Raw genomic sequence first — 22,448 nt, 5'->3', positions numbered from 1 at the left:
TGCAGAACACAAAAGTAGGTTTTCTCTCTTCTGTACCCAGATTCCAAGAACACTGACTGATCTCTTCTGTGTTCCACTGGACCCAGAAGAGAACAAGTTAAAGAAAAGCAAGACACAGGCTTTAATGTCTTTTGCAAATTAAAAATTGAAAATCAGTAATCACCCTGAAACAGTTCTGCATGGGCTTCTTTACTCTCATGGTAACAACGTGTGCCTCGTTGTTCAGAAGATGAGCTTTAGGTCCTGCTTTCAAATATGAAATGGTAGCATAAGCTGTAAAACTGTAGTCTTCTCTGCAGGAGACAAAGGCCAACAGTCAGGCTTTGAGAAGTTGCAGACAACAAACTGAAATTTATAAAAAAGTAATTTTAACTAAACATTGATATGAAATAAAACTTTTACTATAAAAATGCAATAAAGTATTGTACTTTGCTGCTGCTTCGACATATGATAATTAAAAGTTTGAATTTGTTTACTAAGTAAATTTTATAGAGTGTTTAAAAGTTCCTATGAAACAACCACTAAACCATTTGTTCTGTTGTACTTATATAAAAATGAGACTCAGGAAAGACAGCATGAGAGGGCAAGAAATGGGTCTGTATATACTTGAGATACTGCTGTATGAGAAAGTGTGCAATGATTTTCTCCAGGTCTTCACGAGGAAGTGTGGGAGGAGCAAGGCCTGCTACTCTCAATTTCGAGGCACCCTTTCCCATCCAAGAGTCGATCAGTTTTAATGGAGTGAGCTTTTCATTCAGGTCCTCGGCCTGTTTCAGGATCTTAATAAGATCCCTGCAGTATGCAGTTACATTCTTTCTTTCAAATGCTGTAATGAAAGAGACATGGTTAAAGATGAACGAAATTTTGAAATTAGGGCAAGGATAGGCTGTCCTAAGTGGTTAGACTCGTTTAAAAAATAAGTCATCCAATGTGAGCCACCCTAAACACTGGTTTGTTCCTGTGTTCTGAATTAAGACTATTGCTCAAGTCTCTTTTCATTAGATTAAGCTATAGTCTCTCTAAGACACGAATTTAAATGATATACAAAAAAATAATCTGTTTATTGGAAGGTCTTTGGAGATGCTCTCGGAACCAAAAGGTATCAGCCAGACATGATTATGACAAAAACTTAGAGGTGTTTACAGGAGGGTAAGTCTCTTCTACATATTTACCAGGTTTAGACTACCATATTGAGTCAATCTGTTCTTCATGTCTTCATATTTAATGATGCATGCTCATTAAGCAATATTCTGACAACCAGTGTGGCTTCCTAGGGACTCTAGTTTCATGACAAGAATTTCCTGGACAGTTATTCCCATCTATTGACACAAGCACTCAGATGTATTTATCAGATTCTTGTTAATTTGGTCAGTATAAAACAGTCTAGTAAACACAAATAATTTTCTCTACCTGCAAAGTTAAAACTGTTGTGACCTTCCCCCACCAAGGCATCAGAACTCAGTGAGGATGGGTTAGTCTAGCTCATCAAACACTATGCATACATACAGAATTTTTAAAAGTGAAAATATAGCGCCAGCACTACTAAACTAGTGTCTTACAAGTGATTGAATATTGTCTGGATCAAAAATGATACACTATAATCTCTTGTACTAAATTTCTCTCTTCAGTGACTATACTGGAGATTATTACAAGAGGTTAGCATTCTCATACATAAATAGTATTTCTAATCAGAGGGATTTTAAATGTTTCCCTTCATTTCTTATGTTAAATTTTTAACATCTCAGTGTAGCAATATAAAATACATGCATACACATAATAGCTTTTAATTTTATTTGTACTTGTTTCAAAACTTTGTGTCACTACTCTCGAATCTGAGAAATTCTATTCACACCTTGCTAATTCTTTTAAATCCATTTTGAGTGTCTAATACTGCCCTCATGTATTCCTAGTTATAAACATTAGTTTATAGAAATCTAAAAAGGACAACTCACAAATCTCTTTACAGCAGTTATCACACATTTTGTTACATGCTTCTGGACTCCATACTTCATCAAAATGTTGAGCTATCAATACACGGCGACATCTGCAAACACATTAGAGATATGAATTATCCCTATTTCAAAATACAGGGTTATATACTGTTACTAGTTTCCTGTTGCTGCCATAACATTAACACAAACTTGGTGGCTTAAAACAACGCAGATTTATAATCTCACATTTTTATAGGTTAGAAGGTTGACATGGGTCTCACTGGGTTAAAATCAGTAAAAGCAAGGTGTTGGCAGGGCTGGATTTCTCCGAGTGGTTCTAGGGAAGAATCTGTTTCCTTGCCCTTTCCAGATTCTAAAGACTGCCTGCACTCTTTGGCTCATGGGCCCCCTTCCTCTATCTTCAAAGCTAACAATGGGTGAAGTTTTCACATCACTTTGACATCTTATTCCTCCTTCCACATTTAAGAACCCTTGTGATTATAGTGAATCCACCCAAACAATTCAGGATTCTCTCCCTATTTTGAGATCAGCTGACTACAACTTTAAATCCATTAACTCCCTTTTGCCATGTAAAGTAGCATATTCCAGAGATTCAGATGTGGACATCTTTGGAAGACTACTACTATGCCCACCATATGTAATAATTTTTTCCATATGTTATTAGTGTAAAAACTTCGATGCACTGGGAAACCAAAAGATTTGCATCACTACCTTTATTACAATTTTCACTTGACTGCAGTGGTCTCAAACTGAAACTGCCATATCTCCAAGGTATACCTGTATTAGAGAATGTTCCTTAGAACAAAGCAGTTTCCTGTACTTCATAGTATCATTTTGAGTCTAAGTCCCAAAATATGCTTCATGAGGGCCTATTGAATACCTAAGGACATTTTCATTTTCTCATTTTTTAAATTTGCTGTAGCATTAATAGGAAAGAAATACCATTTTCTATCACTAATTACTGCTTACTTAAAAAATTTTGAGTCCTTATAATATGGTAGGTAATAAGACTACAAAGATGACTAAGAGTAAAAATAGTAACTGTGAGGGAAGAATACAAATGCAAGATTGTTAAAATGCATTTGAAATTAAGATAGCAAGTTACATCATCATGTATATAGAGAAACTGGTATATATAAACCTTATGGTAACCACAAATCAGAATTCTATTATAGAAACCCACACAATAAAGAAAAAGGAATCCAAACACTAAATTCATCAAACCACAAGAGTAAAAGAAGGCACAAAAAAGGTCTAGAAAACCACCTCAAAACAATGAAATGGCCATAAGTACATACCTATCAACAATTCCATTAACTTTAAATGGACTAAATGCTCCAACCAAAAGACAAAGTGGCTGAATGGATACAAAATCAAGACCTGCATATATGCTGCCTACAAGAGACTCAGCTCTAAAGACACACATAGACTGAAAGTGAGGGGCTGGGGAAACATATTCCATGCAAATGGAAATAAAAGAAAGCCAAGGTAGTAACACTCATGTCAGACAAAGAAAGTGAAAGCTGCACGATCATGTCTGACTCTTTGCAACTCCATGGACTATACAGTCCATGGAATTCTCCAGGCCAGAATACTGGAGTGGGTAGCCTTTCCCTTCTCCAGGGGATCTTCCCAACCCAGGGATCGAACCCAGGTCTCCAGCATTGCGGGCAGATTCTTTACCAACTGAGCTATAAGGGGAGCACCATATCAGACAAAATAAACTTTAAAACAAAGACTGTTACAAGACACAAGAAGGACATTACATAATGATCAGGTGATCAATCCAAGAACATATAACAACTATTAATATATATATATACACACACATATATATATACACACCTAATACATAAATATTAACAGACATAAAGGGAGAAACTAACACAATAACAGCAAGGGTCTATAATATTTCATTTACATCAACAGATGATCGAGACAGAAAATCAATAAGGAAACACCTGCATTAAATGACACATTAGACCAGACTTGACAAATATAGACCATTCTATTCAAAAATAGCAGAATATATTCTTTTCAAGTGCACAAGGAACATTAACATTCTCCAGGATAGATCACATGCTATGCCACAAAACAAGCCTTGGTAAAGTTAAGACAAGGAAATAATACCAAGTATCTTTTCAAACCACAATACTATGAAACTAGAAAGCAACTATAAGAAAAAAATTGCAAAAAACTCAAAACATGCAGAGGCGAAACCATATACTACTAAACAACCAATGAATCACTGAAGAAATCAAAGAAAAATGCAAAAATACCTAGAGACAAAGCAAAAACACAACAATTCAAAATCTATGGAATTTAGAAATAGAGTTCTAAGTGGGAAATTTATAGCAACACAAGCTTACCTCAGGAAATAAGAAAAATCTCAAACAACCTAATCTTACACTTAAAGAAACTAGAAAAAGAACAAATAAAAGCAAGTTAGTAGAAGGAGTTAATAGAAGGAAGGAAAGAAACAAAGATCGGAGCAGAATAAATAAACTAGAGAGTCAAAAAATAATGGTAAAGATCAATGAAACTAAGAGCTGGTTCTTGGCACAGAGTCTAAACCACTGGCCCACCAGGAAAGTCTCAAGTCAAACAGAATTAATAAATCTTTATCCAGACCCATCAAGGAAAAAAGCCCAAGTCAATAAAATCAGAAATGAAAAAGTTGCAACCTACACCAGGGAAATATGAAAGATCAAACAGACTACTATGGACAAATATTTGCCAATAAAATGGATGACCTAGATGAAATGGACAAATTCCTAGAAATGCACAATTGCCAAGACTGAACAAGGAAGAAATAAAAAATATGGACAGACCAATTACCAGTCATGAAACTGAACCAGTAATTTGAAAACTCCCAAGAAACAAAACTCCAAGAATAGATGGCCTCACAGGTGACCAAACATTCAGAAAAAAGTTAACAGTTATCTTTCTTGAAGAAAGAGAATAACTTTTTTCTTTTTCTTTTTTAGACTTAAGATACTATAGTTTTATTGTTGTACAATTTTTAAAGGTTACTTTCTAGTTACAAGTATTACAAAATATTACCTATCCTCCCTGTGTTGCACAATACATCCTTGAGCCTATCTTATACCCAAAAGTCTATACCTCCCACACTCCTACCTCCTCCCCCTACTCTCATCACTGGTAACCACTAGTCTGTTCTCTGTATCTTAGAATCCATGTTCTTAAATCCAGGCATTCTGCAGGTTCATGTACTGGTTTCTACCCCTTCAGACATCTTTTACTGGTTTACACTTGATGTGTCACCAATGTATTTACTCACTTAAGTAAGGACCCAAGAAATGCCACATGCTTTCATGTTGTGCTTGTTTTTAATTGACAGAAGTGACAAAGAAACTGTGTGGCTTACTTGTGTATGTTTTGACAGTAGGACACCATCTCATAAAGCTTTTGTTGCCCCACGTTTTCCATCACCACCATTGAACTGATCCTGAATATGTCTCCAAAGCCATAATACAGAATGCAGTCTGCTTTCGTGTCATCTCGACCTGCAGTGGGAAGCATCTTCAGATCGCACAGTTACTTTTAAAAGTCAAACATGCAAAAATAATAAACATAGAATTTGCTGGTGATATTTCAGTCTTAATAGATCGTATCTAGAAATTTCAGACAGATATAAAAGTTAATTTGTAACAGCTGTCCTCAAATTTTTTAAAATACGACTGAAGAGAACAATCAACTTTATTAACTTAAAAACCTGTCCATAAATAATCCAATTGTTCAAATTATAAACTTGAAATAACTAATTAAAAACTCAGGAAACAAAGATGGATATCAAATTATCTTAGCAAATATAAGAAGAAATAATTGATTACACTCCAATAGAACATAAGGAAAATGTCTCCACAGGCAAATAAATATAAAACTTCAAAGGACTTCATTGTTTGTTACAAAAATACTAGCCAATAAAAAGTTAAAAATACAGTAGTAATAAATATCACTTACAGTGTTTTTAAAGCTCTTTTAAAAAATTACTTCTGGGTATGAGTTATACATACCTGCTCGGCCACTCTCTTGGTAATAATTTTCCATAGATTTACTCATTGAATGATGAATAACAAACCTCACATCTGGCTTATCAATTCCCATACCAAATGCAACTGTTGCCACAACTACCTAAAATGTATTAACATTGTATATATTAATTAAGCTAAAATATATTTAAAGGTGAATTAGGTTTTGATTAAAGATCTATTAACCTGAATTTCATTCGCTGACCATCTTCTATGAACCTTGGTCTTATCTTCTGGTTCCATATTGGCATGGTATGAACCTGCAGGAATCCCCAATTTCTGTAAACTAATTGTAACTTGCTCAGAGTCTTTCTGAGAAAAGCAATATATGATTCCTGTAGTAAAGATGTCAAATGGTTAGATATATATAGCACATTCCTGGAAATTTTTTAACTCACACACTCAAGATACTGGTAATTACAATGCATGGGGAAAAAAAGAATTATGAAAAATTCCAAGGCCCTGAACACATACTGACTTTTCAGTATAACTCAAGATTTGATCAGCAACTTGCTCTAGAGCAGTAACGAGCCTGGAGCCACCAGTTTAGGTTTCCATTATCTTAGTTCTCTCTGCAATTTTATCTTCCACTACACGGTATTTCTCAAACTGATGCTTCATCCTCTACAAGATGTAAACAAGTGTGCTGTGAAAAAAGAGTTCCATGTGCAAATGAGTTTGGGAAGCACTGCATTGAACAAAATTAAACAGGTGTCTCTCTCTTTTGCAAGGCTGGTTAGAACTTCAAAGGTGCTGATATACCCTGTGACTCTGTGGGAAGAATAAATAACCTGCAGACTTTCTCAAGCTTATTTGACCCTGGAACTCCTTTTACCCAGGGCACCCACTAATATCTCCTGGCAATCTACAGAATAGTTTTGAAATACAACTTTTATACCAGTTCTTTGCTTTAGTAACACCTGTCTATGCATTAATCCTGGAACATGTTATACACAATTTCAACTCATCTACATTCATTCAGCATTTACTTTTTATATTTCTTTAATGTGTCCTTTATTATAAGAAACTATATTTTATATCCCTATAGAACATCATTGCTTAGCCTTCAATCTTATACACAGTAGATACTTACTAAATATGTGCTATTGATAACATTATGTCATTAGGTCTATTCTAATGCAATTAAGTGTAAATAAGCAAATCAGTTTCATGACCCTTACAATCTGTGTCATTAGCAAATGCCAACCCGATTTCTAAGATCACCAAGCAAGTTAATTTTATCATGATATTTTCAAGTAGGCTCTGCCATGCGTTAATCTTTTTTCAGTGAATTGCTGTAGTATTTGTTACTTTTGTAAAGTGCTCAGTCTTTATAGTTGGTTTGTTTCCATATTACCTGATTGCCCCTTGTATCTTCCATTAATGAGCTTTACAATGTCCTCAATAAAATCTTCAGTGTTTGAGGGCTTCTGCCGAACCTAAAAAAAGTTAACTTATTAAGAAGTAAATTAATGAGTCCCATTCATGTGGTTATTTACTTACAACTTTCAAGCTGCCATTCTTTCTTGGACATGGTGTTTTTTCCTGTCATTCTTTCATTCATTTCATCTGACCCTGTCACCACCCAGACTCTTCTTGATCCGTAATTTTTAATTCACCAGAGAAGAAGAGGCACAGAAGCAATGAATAACTTGTAAACATGGAGACTTTTTTATTTTCTGACCCTACTTTTGTAAAAACATAAACCATGGCACAAATAAACTATTCAGTAAGAACTCAGAAAAATATTAAGTCTATCCTTAAAGGATTGCAAAGTAAAAACAGCTGTGAGGTTATTTAACTTTCAAGGTTATATACTAAATAAAATCTAAATAGGGAGTATTAGCCAGAGAAGGCACTGGCACCCCACTCCAGTACTCTTGCCTGGAAAATCCCATGGATGGAGGAGCCTGGTAGGCTGCAGTCCATGGGGTCGCTAAGAGTCGGACACGACTGAGCGACTTCACTTTCACTTTTCACTTTCATGCATTGGAGAAGGAAATGGCAACCCACTCCAGTGTTCTTGCCTGGAGAATCCCAGGGATGGGGAAGCCTGGTGGGCTTCCGTCTATGGGGTCACACAGAGTCAGACACGACTGAAGTGACTTAGCAGCAGCAGCAGCAAGGGAGTATTAGCAAATCTTTAAGGGTATAATAATTTTGCATTATTCCATAATTAATTTTATAGAGATGTCATTAGGGTCCTTGGTTATCTTTTTCATTTTTTTGGCTATGCCATGCATCAAACCCATGTCCCCTGAATTGGAAGCAGAGTCTTAACCACAAGACCATCAAGGAAGTCCCAGATCCCTCAATCAATGCATGCTTTCTCTCCATCCTTACACAAAAAGTGTGTATGCAAATTTAACAAGGCAGTTTTTTCTACTTAACCAAGCAAAGGATTAAATAGCATAAGATATACAAAAGAAGCATTCATGAATAAATCTGTTTATACTCACCCAATTTTTTAAAAACTTTTGAACATTAACTGTGACTCATGTAAACAGACATAATGAAAAAGTAAACTTTGAAAAGACTCTGATGCTGGGAAAGATTGAGGGCAGGAGGAGAAGGGGACGACAGAGGATGAAATGGTTGGATGGCATCACTGACTCAATGGACATGAGCTTGGGGAGGCTCTGGGAGTTGGTGATGGACAGGGAGGCCTGGTGTGCTGCGATTCATGGGGTCACAAAGAGTCGGACATGACTGAGCGACTGAACTAAACTGAACTGAACTGAAACTCTGCTGAAATCCTTCATAAAATAAACTGACATAGAATTACATACCTCATAATAGAGATTTGGTCGATTAAAAGAAGCCGTGAAAGTAAAACATTTTTCGACGCACAATATTTTCTGAGCATCCTTCAAAACATGACTGGTCGCTGTTGCAGTCAGTCCAATTAGCGACGCATGAGGGAACTGCCGCTTCAAGATACCAAGAGCTTTATAATCTGGGGGAAAAAAAATACAGAGTAGCCCTCCTCCTATTCTTTCAGGAATAAAAAAAGACCAATCTTTTAGGCAGATCATCAAGATGACTGTGAGTTTATTTCCACAGCCACCTGTATCTAATCTGCCACTGCAACCTAGCCTTTTTGACAGATGGGCTTTACTCTGCCTTTATAACTGGTTCTTCAGAAACAAGCACTCTTAGCCACAAGTGGAATGCCCTGCAAAATGTCTCCAGGAAGCTAAGCACTGGTCTACACCTGCTGGACAGCGGATTCAAGAGGTGGAGTGGAAGCAGCCACAGTGTTTGAATTATGGCAACAGATAAAAGATAAAAAGACCATCTGTCAAAACCCTTCTACCACAGACACCACCCAAGAGTGTTAAACTCAGATAAGAAAATGCTTGGTTGTTATAGAACCCACTTCACAGAAACTGCTCCGGGCTCATATTTATCCTATACATCGAAATCACTAGCTACGTTGTCCGTGAGTACACCCTCAAGTAGTTTAACTATTTGAAGAAAAGTGAAAAAGAAACGTTGTAGAAATGGCTCAATGTTAAGGTCAAAGGCTACTATAACAACAGGAAGGAGAAAGTTATCTGTTTGGAAAGTTATGAAAGCCCAGAGTCCAGAAATAAACCTACATATATATATAGTCAATAAATCTTCTACAAAGGAGTCAAGAATATATAATGGGGAAACAATAGCTTCTTCAGTAAATGGTGCTGGGAACACTGGACAGACACATGCACAAAGAACAGAACTGGACCCTCATATGACACCATACACGAAAGTAAACTCTTAGTGAACTGGAGACTCGAATGTAAGATCTGGAACCATAAAACTCCTGGACAAAAACAAATGAGATAAGCTCCTTGACATCAGTCTTGGCAATGATTTCTTGAATCTGAGACCAACAGCAAAAACAAAATGAAAACACAGGTGGGGTTGCTTCTAACTAAAATGCTTCTGTCCAGCAAAGGAAGCCATTAACACAATGACAGGCAGCACAGGGAACGGGAAAAAACATCTGTGAATCACGTGTCTGATAAGAGGCTACCTAAGACACAAAATTGATAAAGAACTCATACAGCTCGACAGCAAAAAAAAAAAAATGGATTTTCAGATTTCTCTGCATAGAACAAGTCTGAGCAATCTGTTTTAGGCTAAGACTGTAAGATTATGCTGGTAGAGCAAAGAATAAGGTTACTAAAGTATACCACAGAACTATAACATTGAGGAGTTCACTGGGTGTAGATCCTAAAGTGAGTGCTGAAGATACCTAAAACAACGACTAAAAGAGACAACTGTGAAGCAGAAGCAAATTCCTCAACAGATATGAAGGAGAATCCAGAAATCAGTAAGTCTTTACGGCTAAAGATGACAAACTACAGTATATGCACATTTCAAAAGATAAAGGCAACTGGACTAATAAGCACCACCATGGTGGGTGGGGATTAAAGAGATTGAAGATTCTGCCTCTTGGCTCCTCTTGTATTAAGGCAAGAAAAAAATAAGTAATGATTACCTAAAAAGATAATTTTAATGGAAGCAAGGATTTGCATCATGTAAAGCTGAGTAAGAAAAGAGTCCCTAGCATCACGGAGTTTTCTAGGTAGAATATACATGTGTGTGTGCACTCTGTCATGTCTGACTCTTTGTGACTCCATAAACTGTAGCTCCATAAACCAGGATCCTCTGTCCACGGCATTCTCCAGGCAAGAATACTAAAGTGGGTTGCCATGCCCTCTTCCAGGGATCCACCCAACCCAGGGATCGAACCCATGTCTCCTGCATTGGCAGGTGGATTCTTTACCACTGCGCCACCTGAAAAGCCCAGAACATACATACCAGGTCTGAAATCGTGTCCCCACTGACTACAGCAATGAACTTCGTCTACAGCAATTCGGGTAAATCTCCTTGCTTCATAGGCTTTTTCTAGTCTTGACATAAACATTTTGCTTTTTGCAATTTTCTCTGGAGTCACATAAATTAGCTTTAGCTTGGAGTTTTTATTTACCATTTCAGCATGAACCCATTTCACATGCTCCTATTGAAAGGAAATATAGACACAATGATAGAACTAAGCCAGCAGAATGCAATACTCAGTGGTAAATGAAGATGCTCATTACTCAGAAGCAACAGCCTTGGGCTACGGCAGCAGCAGATGCTTACTTCATTAAAATTAAAATGATGTCCCAGTACTGAGCTTCATGGTAGCTGTGCAAATAGCATTTTAGATATTTATTTACATTCAGACAATTGATAAAAGAATAATCAATCTCATTTGACAAAAAAGAGAACACAATGAATATGAAGACACTCCCAAAAGCATTTACTCCATGAAGGCATAATTCTAAATTTTTCACAATAAATGCCAAAATGTAAGCTAAATGCAGTTAAGTATGGTGATAAAGACAGGTTTTATTAATTTTAATGTTATATTTGAAATCATCTCATAGATCTGATTTCATAGAACAAAATCTATTCTTGATTAGATACTTTAATGATGTTATCAAATCTATTCATAATCTATTTAGGTTTTACAAAGTATCTGATTCATCATATCAAGATTTTATAATTATGAATAATTAAAATGAGATTCTATATATTATGTATTATATATAATTAGAATACATCTTAAGAGGTAACAGCTATTTGGTTCTTAGTGCTGTTGTTTTCCATAATATTTAGTACACTGGATGTTGTATTTTTCCTTCTAATCTAATTAAGGATCAAAAGAAGTGGTGAATGTGAGAGAAACAGAAACTCAAAATGCCTTCATCATCCCAGGAAAGCAGTTTGTTAACTCCTCGAGATATTCCTAGTTTTGTTAAGAATTGGCAAAGTGTATTAAATACTTCAATTGGTCTATATGTCCCAGAAATTTTAGAGGAGCAAATATCTGAGGTATTGCCTGAGAAAAGGATGCTTAGTCACTCAGTCGTGTCTGACTCTTTTCGATCCCTGTGGACTCTAGCCCGCCAGGATCCTCTGTCCATGGGATTTCCCAAGCAAGAATACTAGAGCAGGTTGCCATTTCCTCCTCCAGGGGATATTCCCAAACCCAGCAATGGAACCCCATGTCTCCTACACTGGCAGTCAGATTCTTTACCACTGAGCCACCTACAATTTGAACTGCACGGGTGCACTTACATGCAGATTTTTTTCAGTAGTAAAGACTACAGTACCACATGATCCACAACTAGCTGAATCCCTGAATGCGGAAGGCTGACTATAAGCTAAGTGCAGACTTTTGACTGTGTGGACAGTTAGGGCCCCTAACCCTCACACTGTTCAAGGGTCAACTGTACTTTCCATTATTATTACTCTCTTTTTCAATTTTAAAAAAGTGCAGTATGAGAAGGCAATGTTCTCCATAGATTCATTTTGTTGAACTAGAAAGCACTTAAAATGACATAAGAGTTTAAATAAATTAAAACTATTTGGGAAAGACCAGAAGAACCAGAACTTCTTGAAGACGTGGCTGATTTCAGGTCTGGGAAGAAATACACAAAATGAGCATGACGTATCTTAGAAAAGAAACCAAAGACTCAAAAGCCAGGAGTTAGACTTAGGGGCCAAGTTCAATAGACTCTCCCTACCCAAACACGGGACTACTTCAACATTAAAAAAAAGAATAATAACCATGGCTGGAAAGACATCAAACATGTTAAAAATCCATAGGCTTAAAATGATACTTGGAAAAAAAAAGAATTTATTGTCCATCTTTGCAGAATGCTGAAAAACCAAGTCTTTCCATAATACTTGAAATCTCATTTCCATAATGAAAACTGGTAAAGAAAGGGAAAGAACTTTCAATCTTCAAAGAATAAATAAGGAAAAGGTCCTTTTTTACAGAAAAAGTCTAGCTAATTTAAGAAGTGAGAATTAGAAATCACCATTTTATAACCCCCTAATTAAATAATGCTCTAAGGTAGGCAACTATTATCAGCAGCTGTAGCCTGCCAGGCTCCTCTGTCCATGGAATTCTCCAGACAAGAATACTGGCGTGGGTTGCCATTCCCTTCTCCAGGGGATCTTCCCAAGCCAGGGATTGAACTGGGGTCTCCTGCACTGCAGGCAGATTATTTACCATCTGAGCCATCAGGGAAGCCCCCCAAAAAGAGAAAGAACTTTCAATCTGCAAAGAGTTAATAAGGAAAAAGTTCTTTTTTACAGGAAAAATCTAGCTAATTTAAGAAGTGAGAATTAGAAATCACCATCTTATAACCCCGTAATTAAGTAAAGTTCTAAGGTGGGCAATTATTACCAGTGGCTACTAAAAGCCATTAAATGAAAAGTTGATCGAGAACTTGATAATTATAGAGCAGGCAGACATAAGGTGACCCCACTGATCAAACTAACATCACACAAAAAAATAATAACCAGGTGTTAAATACCTCCTGAGTGATACCAGGAGTAAGTATACTCTTACAGCAAAAAAAAAAAAAAAAAAAAAAAGCCCAAATTCAGTCAACTTTTAGACTAACTAAAAGTAACAAGTGGAATAACATCACAAGGATACAATCAGGAAGAGACAGAATATAGGAAACTTAAGGACCACAAAAAAAAAAAAAAAAAAAAAACCCACACACACAAGAAACCTAAACAATAATTGCACAAGAAACAAACAAGAAATAAAACGAACCTATGGAAATATCAACCAATACAGCATAATGCGTGAATCTGGACCATGATTTTAAACAGATAATAACATTTGATGAGACAGAAATCTGAGTAATTTAATGGTTTTAAAGAACTAATACTAAATTTTTAGATGTGATAATGGCATTTAGTTATATTTTTTAGTTTTTTTTTTTTTTTTTTAATGTTAGAGATACATACTGAAGAAGTTACAACTGAAATGGTATGATGTCTAGGACTTGTCTCAAATAAATAAACCAAGGGTGGGCAGGGAGGGAAATTGGGGGTATATAGATGAAAAAAAACTGGCCATATGTTGATCACTGTTAAAGCTACTTAATAGTTTTTATACTATTCTATTTCTGTATATTTTGAAAATTTTTAATAATATATTTTTTAAAAAAGAACACCTGGGAAATGCTTTATTGTACAGATAAAGGTAAGAGAGTCCATTTCCAAACAAGAAATTCTACAAGGTTGGGTATCTTGTTTCTAATTCATTTTTTGTATTTAATTATATCCCATAATCAGAAATTCTTCCTCACTGTTTTAGAATGGATACTATGAAACCAGTCAGCAAACTTCCAGTAAAGTGCTACATAGTAAACATTAGGTGTTATGGTCCATATCACAACTACTCAACTCTGTCATGTGTGAAAACAATCAGAGGCTACACATAAAAGAACCAGCACGGTTCTGTTCCAATAAAACTTTATTTATGGTCACTGAAATCATATAATTTCCACACTTCATAAAATTTCACACTTTTAATTTTCACACTTCACTATTCTTCTTTTGATTTTATTTTTTTGCCATGCCATACAGCATGCAAGGTCTTGGTTCCCAAATCAGGGATCAAAACTGTGCCTTCTGCAGTGGAAGTGTAGCGTCTTAACCACTGGGACTGCCAGGAAAATTCCACTGCTGATTCTTTCTTTAACCATTTAAAACTATAGAAACTAATCTGAGCTCACACACCATACAAAATAGGCAGTGGGCTAGCCTGATCTATGAGTGGTGATTTTTGATACCAACATAAAGTTACCAGTTTTATCTTTTATAAGCAACTCAATTGTAGCTAAGGTTCCTACTTCACTGAAGAGTATAAATTAAAAATAAAATACAACAAAAGCCACAGGAGCATACCTTAGAACTAGAAGCATTTAACATGGTAGCTGAAATTCCTAATTGTTTCAAAACCATTAACTGGTCTTCCATAAGGGAGATCAGTGGGCAAATCACAAGGGTAAAACCTAAAAAAGAAAGAAATCCACCTTACATCTCATACCACCATGAGAATAAGTTTCAACCACTTACCTTCTTTACTGTAACTTGAGAAATCTGTATGTAGGTCAGGAAGCAACAGTTAGAACTGGACATGGAACAACAGGAGTTGTTCCAAATAGGGAGAGGAGTACATCAAGGCTGTTTATTGTCACCCTGCTTATTTAACTTATATGCAGAGTACATCATGAGAAACGCTGGGCTGGATAAAGCACAAGCTGGAATCAAGATTACAGGGGAAAATATCAGTAACCTCAGATATGCGGATGACACCATCCATATGGCAGAAAGTGAAGAACTAAAGAGCCTCTTGATGAAAGTGAAAGAGCAGAGTGAAAAAGTTGGCTTAAAACTCAACATTCAGAAAAGTAAGATCATGGCATCTGGTCCCATCGCTTCATGGCAAATAGATGGGGAAACAGTGGAAACAGTGACAGACTTTATTTTGGGGGGCTCCAAAATCACTGCAGATGGTGACTGCAACCATGAAATTAAGACACTTGCACCTTGGAAGAAAAGCTATGACCAATCTAGACAGCATATTAAAAAGTGGAGACATTACTTTGTTAACAAAGGTCCATCTAATCAAAGCTATGGTTTTTTCAGTAGTCATGTATGGATGTGAAAGCTGGACTATAAAGAAAGCTGAGTGCCGAAGAATTGATGCTTTTGAACTGTGATGTTGGAGAAGACTCTTGAGAGTCTCTTGGACAGCAAGAAGATCCAACTAGTCCATCCTGAAGGAAATCAGTCCTGAATATTCACTGGAAGGACTAATGCTGAAGCTGAAACTCCAATACTTTGGCCACCTGATGCGATGAACTGACTCATTGGAAAAAACCCTGATGCTGGGAAAGACTGAAGGCAGGAGGAAAAGGTGACGACAGAGGGTGAGATGGTTGGAGGGCATCACTGACTCAATGGACATGAGTTTGGGTAAACTCCGCGAGTTGGTGATAGATAGGGAGGCCTGGCGTGCTGCAGTCCATGGGGTCGCAAAGAATCGGACACAACTGAGAGACTGAACTGAACTGACTCTGATTTGTTGCCCTGCTCACCAATTCAGACTGATTTTCAAAGCAGCTTTAGCAACATACCACCTATTTCTTACCTTCATTATTACAGGAAGTAAATATGAATAAATGATAAGCCAAACAGACGTAAGATTATACAGAAAACTCTCACCTTATCCAGTCCTATAAAAATGTGGAGAGATATTATCATTTAGAACTTACTCTCATTCTTGACAATCAGTATTGGTAACCTCAGTAAAATTACATAAATCAAGTCATATACTATCCAGTTACATCAGAAAAAAGTTATTCCAAAGCTTTCCAAAATTTTGTTGTACAGGAGAAACTAACACAACAAAGTAAAGCAATTATACTCCAATAAAAAGAAACAATGAAAAAAGTTTTTGATAAGCTACAACAGAATATTAAAAAAGGGTGTGTGTATGTGTGTGTGTATACATATAAAAGTGAATCACTTTGCTGTACAGTGGAAAATAACAACACTGTAAATCAACTATACTTCACTAAAAAAAAGCTTTCCAGGGACTCTCCTGGTGGTCCAGTGGTTAAGACTGTGCTCCCAATGCAGGGGCCCCAGGTTCAAGCCCTGGTCAGGGCAATAGAACCCATATGCCACAACTGATGATCCTGCATGTTGCAACTAAAAAAATAAAAATAAAAATCCCACATACTACAGCTAAGACCAGCACAGCCAAATAAATAAATAATTTTCTTAAAAAAAAAAAAAAAAAAAAAACGCTTTCCAAAGCAAACACAGTACCTTGTATCATCCAGAAAGATAGTTACATGAGTATCCGTCCACTTACTGCACAAGATTAATTCAGTCTGAGCAGAAATCAGTTAAGCGTTTATTGACTGACTCAAGTTCTGGTAATAAATCCCCTTTCTGTGAGAACTGAAATTGTTCACAGCTAAGAGAGCTATTTAGATTGCTAAAATCTTGTGGTCTTAGATTTCCATAGTTTGTTCCTTAAAACAACCTGGGACAGAGAGCAGACCAGTTTCAAAAATATATTCAGATTAAGACATTATCATGGATTTCACCCTCTCAACTAGTCCTCTCTGCTGTATTCTCACTTTCTCCCTCTTTACTGGTACCTTCTCATTGTATTTAAATATGGTCAGTTCAGTTATGTCAGACTCTTTGCGACCCCATGGACTGCAGCACGCCAGGCTTCCTTGCCCATTACCAACTTCCAGAGCTTGCTCAAATTCATGTCTATCGAGTCGGTGATGCCATCCCACCATCTCATCTTCTGTCATCCCCTTCTCCTCCCACCTTCAATATTTCCCAGCATCAGGGTCTTTTCAAATTAGTCAGCTCTTCCCATCAGGTGAGCTTCAGCATCAGTCCTTCTAATGAATATTCAGGACTGATTTCCGTCAGGATTGACTGGTTTGAACTCCTTGCAGTTTGTGGGACTCTCAAGAGTCTTCTCCAGCACCACAGTTCAAAAGCATCAGCTCTTCAAATATAGAGACTTGATCAAATACGGTCAAGTCTCTCTGAAACTTAAAGAAGTAATGGACACCTGATTCAGGGCCCCTTGGCTTTTTCCCTTCATAGCAATTCTCTCCCTAGAGTGTCTCTTTCACTGGCTCCTCTTCCTCATTCCTACTCACTCCCAAACAATTGCTATTTGGTTTCCACCCATCCATTTTGCTGAAGCTGCTCTAGCCAAGGTTATAGATGAGTCCCGTGTTACTAAATCCACTGGAACTTCCATGTCTTTATTTTATTTGACCTTGTGCCAACAGTTATCACTATTAACCACTCCCTACTTGAAGTTCTCCCTTCTCTGGGCTTCTAATAACACCAGTCTCCAGACTGTCCTCCTCCACTCTGCTACTCTCTCTCAGCCTTCTCTGCAGGCCCGCATTCTCTGTTTACCCCTAAACTCTTGGTGTTCTGGTGTCTGTTCTGGGCCCTCTTCTCTCACACTGCTCTGGATGATACAATTCACTACAATAGCCATCTCCACACCAAGAGCCTCAGACTCAGCAACCTCAGATCTCTCAGACCCAACCTTTCCACTCAAACTCAGAGGACAATTCTACCTGCATGTCTTGCAGGCATCATTAATTCAACAGACCCCAAATTAAATTCATCACCTTCCCTCTCTCCATTTCCAAATAAGTTCTTTCTCCAATGTACCCTATTTCAGCAAATAACTTCACCCCATCTGTCTCGGCCTGAAATCTGGACAACTGGACTATCTCTTCTCCTAGCCCTGTATCTAATGAGCACTAAATCCTACCCAACTTATCTTCTAAATATTTCTGGAATTCCTCCATCTGCTGGAAGTATCCTTCTGACAAGTTTCTCACCTGTTTAAGACCCTTCATAGCTTTCCATTCATAGAAGAAACAGTTTTTAAAATATCTTTAAAGACTCTTTCAGCAGGTCTTGCCACTCTCTCCCTGCCAGGTTACTGAATATACCAGTTTCTCACTTTACGTTGTTGCTGTTCAGTCATTACGTCGTTGTCTGACTCTTTGAAGACATACCAGGAGTGCTGTCCATGGACTGCAACACACCAGGCTTCCCTGTCCCTCACTATCTCCCAAAGTTTGGCCAAGTTCCTGTCCATTCAGTCAATGATACTATCCAACTATCTCATCCTCTGCCACTCTCTTTACCTTTTGCCTTCAATCTTTCCCAGCATCAGGGTCGTTTCCAATGAGTCGGCTGTTCACATCAGGTGGCCAGATCATATTAGCTGTTCACATCGGCTGAAACTAGAGTTTCAGCTCCAGCATCAGTCCTTCCAATGAATATTTGGGGTTGATTTCCTTTAGGATTTGATCTCCCTGCAGTCCAAGGGACTCTCAAAAGTCTTCTCCAGTACCACAATTCGAAAGCATCAATTCTTTAGCGCTCAGCCTTCTTTATGGTCCAACTCTCACATCTGCACACGACTACTGTCAGATGAAAGACCATAGCTTTGAATATGCAGATATTGGTCAGCATAGGAATGTCTTTGCTTTTTAATACACTGCCTAGGTTTTTCATAGCTTTCCTTCCAAGAAGCAAGTGTCTTCTAACTTCATGGCTGCAATCACCATCTGCAGTGATTTTGGAGCCCAAGAAGAGAAAATCTGTCACTGCTTCCTTTTTCCCCTTCTATTTGCCATGAAGTGGTGGGACCAGATGCCATGATCTTAGTTTTTTGAATGCTGAGTTGCAAGCCAGCTTTATCACTGTCCTCTCACAAATCCTGCTCCCCTGCATGAACATTCTCCCTTCCTCCTCTGTCCTTTCTGTGGCTACTTATCCTTTAGCTTTCAGCTCAAATACTACTTCCATACACACACACACACACACACACATACACATATATACACAGTAGAATATTACTCAGCCAGAAAAAAAGGAATAAAATAATGCCATTGGCAGCAACATCAGACTAACTGAAATAAGCTAAGCCAAAGACAAATGTCATATGATATCAGTTATATGGAGACTTTAAAAAAAAATGATACAAATGAACTTATTTACAAAATGGAAATAGACTCACAGACATAGAAAACAAGCTTAAGGTTACCAAAGGAGAAAGGGTAGGGGAGAGATAAATTAGGAGTTTAGGATTAAAAGATACACAGTACTATCTATAAAACAGATAACCAACAAGGACCTACTATATAGCACAGGAAACTATACTCAATATTTTAAAATAACCTTAAGGGAAAATAATCTGAAAAAGAATATACATACATATATATGTATTACTCAATCACTTTGCTGTACACCTGAAATTAACACATTGTAAATCAACTATATTTCAATGAAAAAAATAAGATAAAATAAAAAATACCACTTCCTCAGGACAGCCTTCCCTAAGACCCCTAGACCAGATCTTTGCACTGACTTCAGTTCAGTTCAGTTCAGTCGCTCAATCGTGTCTGACTCTTTGCAACCCCATGAATCGCAGCACGCCAGGCCTCCCTGTCCATCACCAACTCCCGGAGTTCACTTAAACTCATGTCCATCGAGTCGGTGATGTCATCCAACCATCTCATCCTCTGTCGTCCCTTTCTCCTCCTGCCCCCAATCCCTCCCAGCATCAGGGTCTTTTCCCATGAGTCAACTCTTCACATGAGGTGGCCAAAGTACTGGAGTTTCAGCTTTAGTATCAGTCCTTCCAATGAACACCCAGGACGGATCTCCTTTAGGATGGACTGGTTGGATCTCCTTGCAGCCCAAGGGACTCTCAAGAGTCTTCTCCAACACCACAGCTCAAAAGCATCAAATTCTTCAGCGCTCAGATTTCTCCACAGTCCAACTCTCACATCCATACATGACCAATGGAAAAGCCACAGCCTTGACTAGATGGACCTTTGTTGGCAAAGTAATGTCTTTGCTTTTTAATATGCTATCTAGGTTGGTCATAACTTTCCTTCCAAGGAATAAGCGTCTTTTAATTTCATGGCTGCAGTCACCATCTGCAGTGATTTTGGAGCCCAAAAAAATAAAGTCTGACACTGTTTCCACTGTTTCCCCATCTATTTGCCATGAAGTGATGGGACCAGATGCCATGATCTTACTTTTCTGAATGTTGAGCCTTTTTTACTCTCCTCTTTCACTTTCATTAAGAAGCTCTTTAGTTCCTCTGTACCCTTAGTGATCCTCAAACAGCAGCATCAGTGTCACCTGAGAGCCTATTAGAAATGCAAGATCTGGGTCTCATAGTAAATCGGAACCTGCGTGTTGATCAGATCACCAGCTGGTTGTTATGCACATTAAAGTGCAAGAAAGCACCGCCAGACACTGTGAGTCCTCTAAAAAGCAAGGACCACATACATTTGCTGACTCCAGTATCTTCAGGGTCTAAGACCACAGCTGACACTCCACAAAGACCTGGGGCTCGACTCCAAGCCTAATGATTCCTTTCCTAGGGCTTTTTCTCCTACAACATGCTTTCAAGGATGTTTCAGGAATCAGATAAAAGAATGAACTACTCTCAGCCTTTAACATAGCCTCTCTAAGTGACTTAAATATCTATTCATACATGCACTCAGTTGTACACAACTGTGTACAACCCCATGGACTGTAGCCCTCCAGGCTCCTCTGTCTGTGGAATTTTCCAGGCAAGAATCTGGAGTGGGTTGCCAGTTCCTTCTCCATTAAACATCTATTAGTGGAGAGACAAACAAAAAATGCACTTGATTTTGGCAAATACACAGTTAGAATTATTTTTTTAAGACTTAAAAATATATTCATAGAAATGATGTTTCTTCACCTTAGAATTAATGTTTATGAATACCCACCATCTGAACACAATGCTGGTAACTGGTAGCATAAACTCTTTCCCCCTCCTGTAGGCATAATGAGAAATACCTCCTTTCCAGACATTGTGACGTTAATAGTTTCGAGCTGAAGTGGCCTGAACTTCTGCAGTTTAAAGACATTTTGTAGAACATCTTTAACTTTACCAGACCATGGAAAATCTAGAAAGAGAAAAACAAGTTAAGTAGAACTATGTAGGAATATAAATGAGACACAAATGTGAATGGCTGCTTCTATAACAGAGAAGAATCAGATCAATATATATAAGACTTTTAATACTGTGGATAATTTAATTTTTATAATAATAATTTTCAGATCAGTTTAACTCACGAAGCTAGGCAAAAGCAAATTTAATGATATATCATCAGAAAAAGTACATCAGAATAAAACGACAACATTTGCCAGTGAGAAATAAACTACAGAGGAGAAAGGTGCTTGGTCAGGTATTTGATAAATAGTCTGAATGTCGGTCAGGGAATTCACAGTATCAGAAACCGCAAATACCATGAACCAAAGCTAACAATTATATTACTTTTTGGTGTCAATATCTTGTTTAAAAAGTGGACAACACCGGACAACAAAGCCCAGAAAGCACTGCAATTCTGTAAAGAGTTACAGTACTCTAAATTAATGATAAACAAGATGTTTGGCAAGATCCTCAATCACGGAAGATTTGTTCACTAGGGCAGGAGAATGAATTAGACTTTGATGAGGAGTTTGAATTTTTTTCTTGTTTAATTTCTTCTCATTACAACTGAGAAAATTGAGTTAAATAAATATCTTTCTCCAAGCAAATATGTTTCCAATATGTCAGAAACATATTTGGTCTGAACAATAAAGGCTTTCATTTTAAAAGGACGTGGGTAAAGGATGGTCTGCCTACTAGTTCCCTTGCCACTTAAGGAGTGGTCAGTTTCACTTCTAAACTATTGAAAAGCACTGACCCAGACACAATGATTCAACTCCAGTTCAAAGAAATGAGTGGAGACAAAACTAGCAAAGGAAAAAAAAAAAAGAGAGAGAGCCCACCTTCTTTATTCCAAGAGGCAGGTGAAGAGTCACATTCACTGCTCTCCCCAGCTTCGGAATCCTCTAAACACAGCTTTATTCTCTTCGTTAGCACGTTTTTTTTCTGAATGAGCTCCTGCTGCCTTTCCAGAAGTTCCTGGATTTGAATGTCTACTGCATGGAGCTCACTCGTTATAGAATCCAGTTCTTCACTCAGAGCTACAAG

General features: G+C 37.5%; 1 protein-coding gene across 1 annotated transcript in view; it reads right to left on the bottom strand.

The window, feature by feature from the left end:
- The window catches only part of RECQL (RecQ like helicase), a gene marked incomplete at its 5' end in the record, with an annotated part of 23,667 nt that extends 1,219 nt beyond the window's left edge, over positions 1-22,448 (bottom strand). The window contains 12 exons of the mRNA XM_068970250.1: positions 164-293; positions 607-826; positions 1,953-2,044; positions 5,341-5,479; positions 5,990-6,107; positions 6,191-6,339; positions 7,362-7,443; positions 8,794-8,960; positions 10,814-11,012; positions 14,756-14,862; positions 21,196-21,375; positions 22,244-22,448. Of these exons, the coding sequence (XP_068826351.1) occupies positions 164-293; positions 607-826; positions 1,953-2,044; positions 5,341-5,479; positions 5,990-6,107; positions 6,191-6,339; positions 7,362-7,443; positions 8,794-8,960; positions 10,814-11,012; positions 14,756-14,862; positions 21,196-21,375; positions 22,244-22,448 (1,788 nt within the window). The remainder of the gene's footprint in view (positions 1-163; positions 294-606; positions 827-1,952; positions 2,045-5,340; positions 5,480-5,989; positions 6,108-6,190; positions 6,340-7,361; positions 7,444-8,793; positions 8,961-10,813; positions 11,013-14,755; positions 14,863-21,195; positions 21,376-22,243) is intronic.

This window comes from Capricornis sumatraensis, chromosome 4 (genome assembly GCF_032405125.1).
Source record: "Capricornis sumatraensis isolate serow.1 chromosome 4, serow.2, whole genome shotgun sequence".
Classification (NCBI taxonomy): Eukaryota; Metazoa; Chordata; class Mammalia; order Artiodactyla; family Bovidae; genus Capricornis; species Capricornis sumatraensis.
The sequence above is the reverse complement of the archived record's forward strand: the minus strand, read 5'-3'. Positions and strand labels throughout refer to the sequence as shown.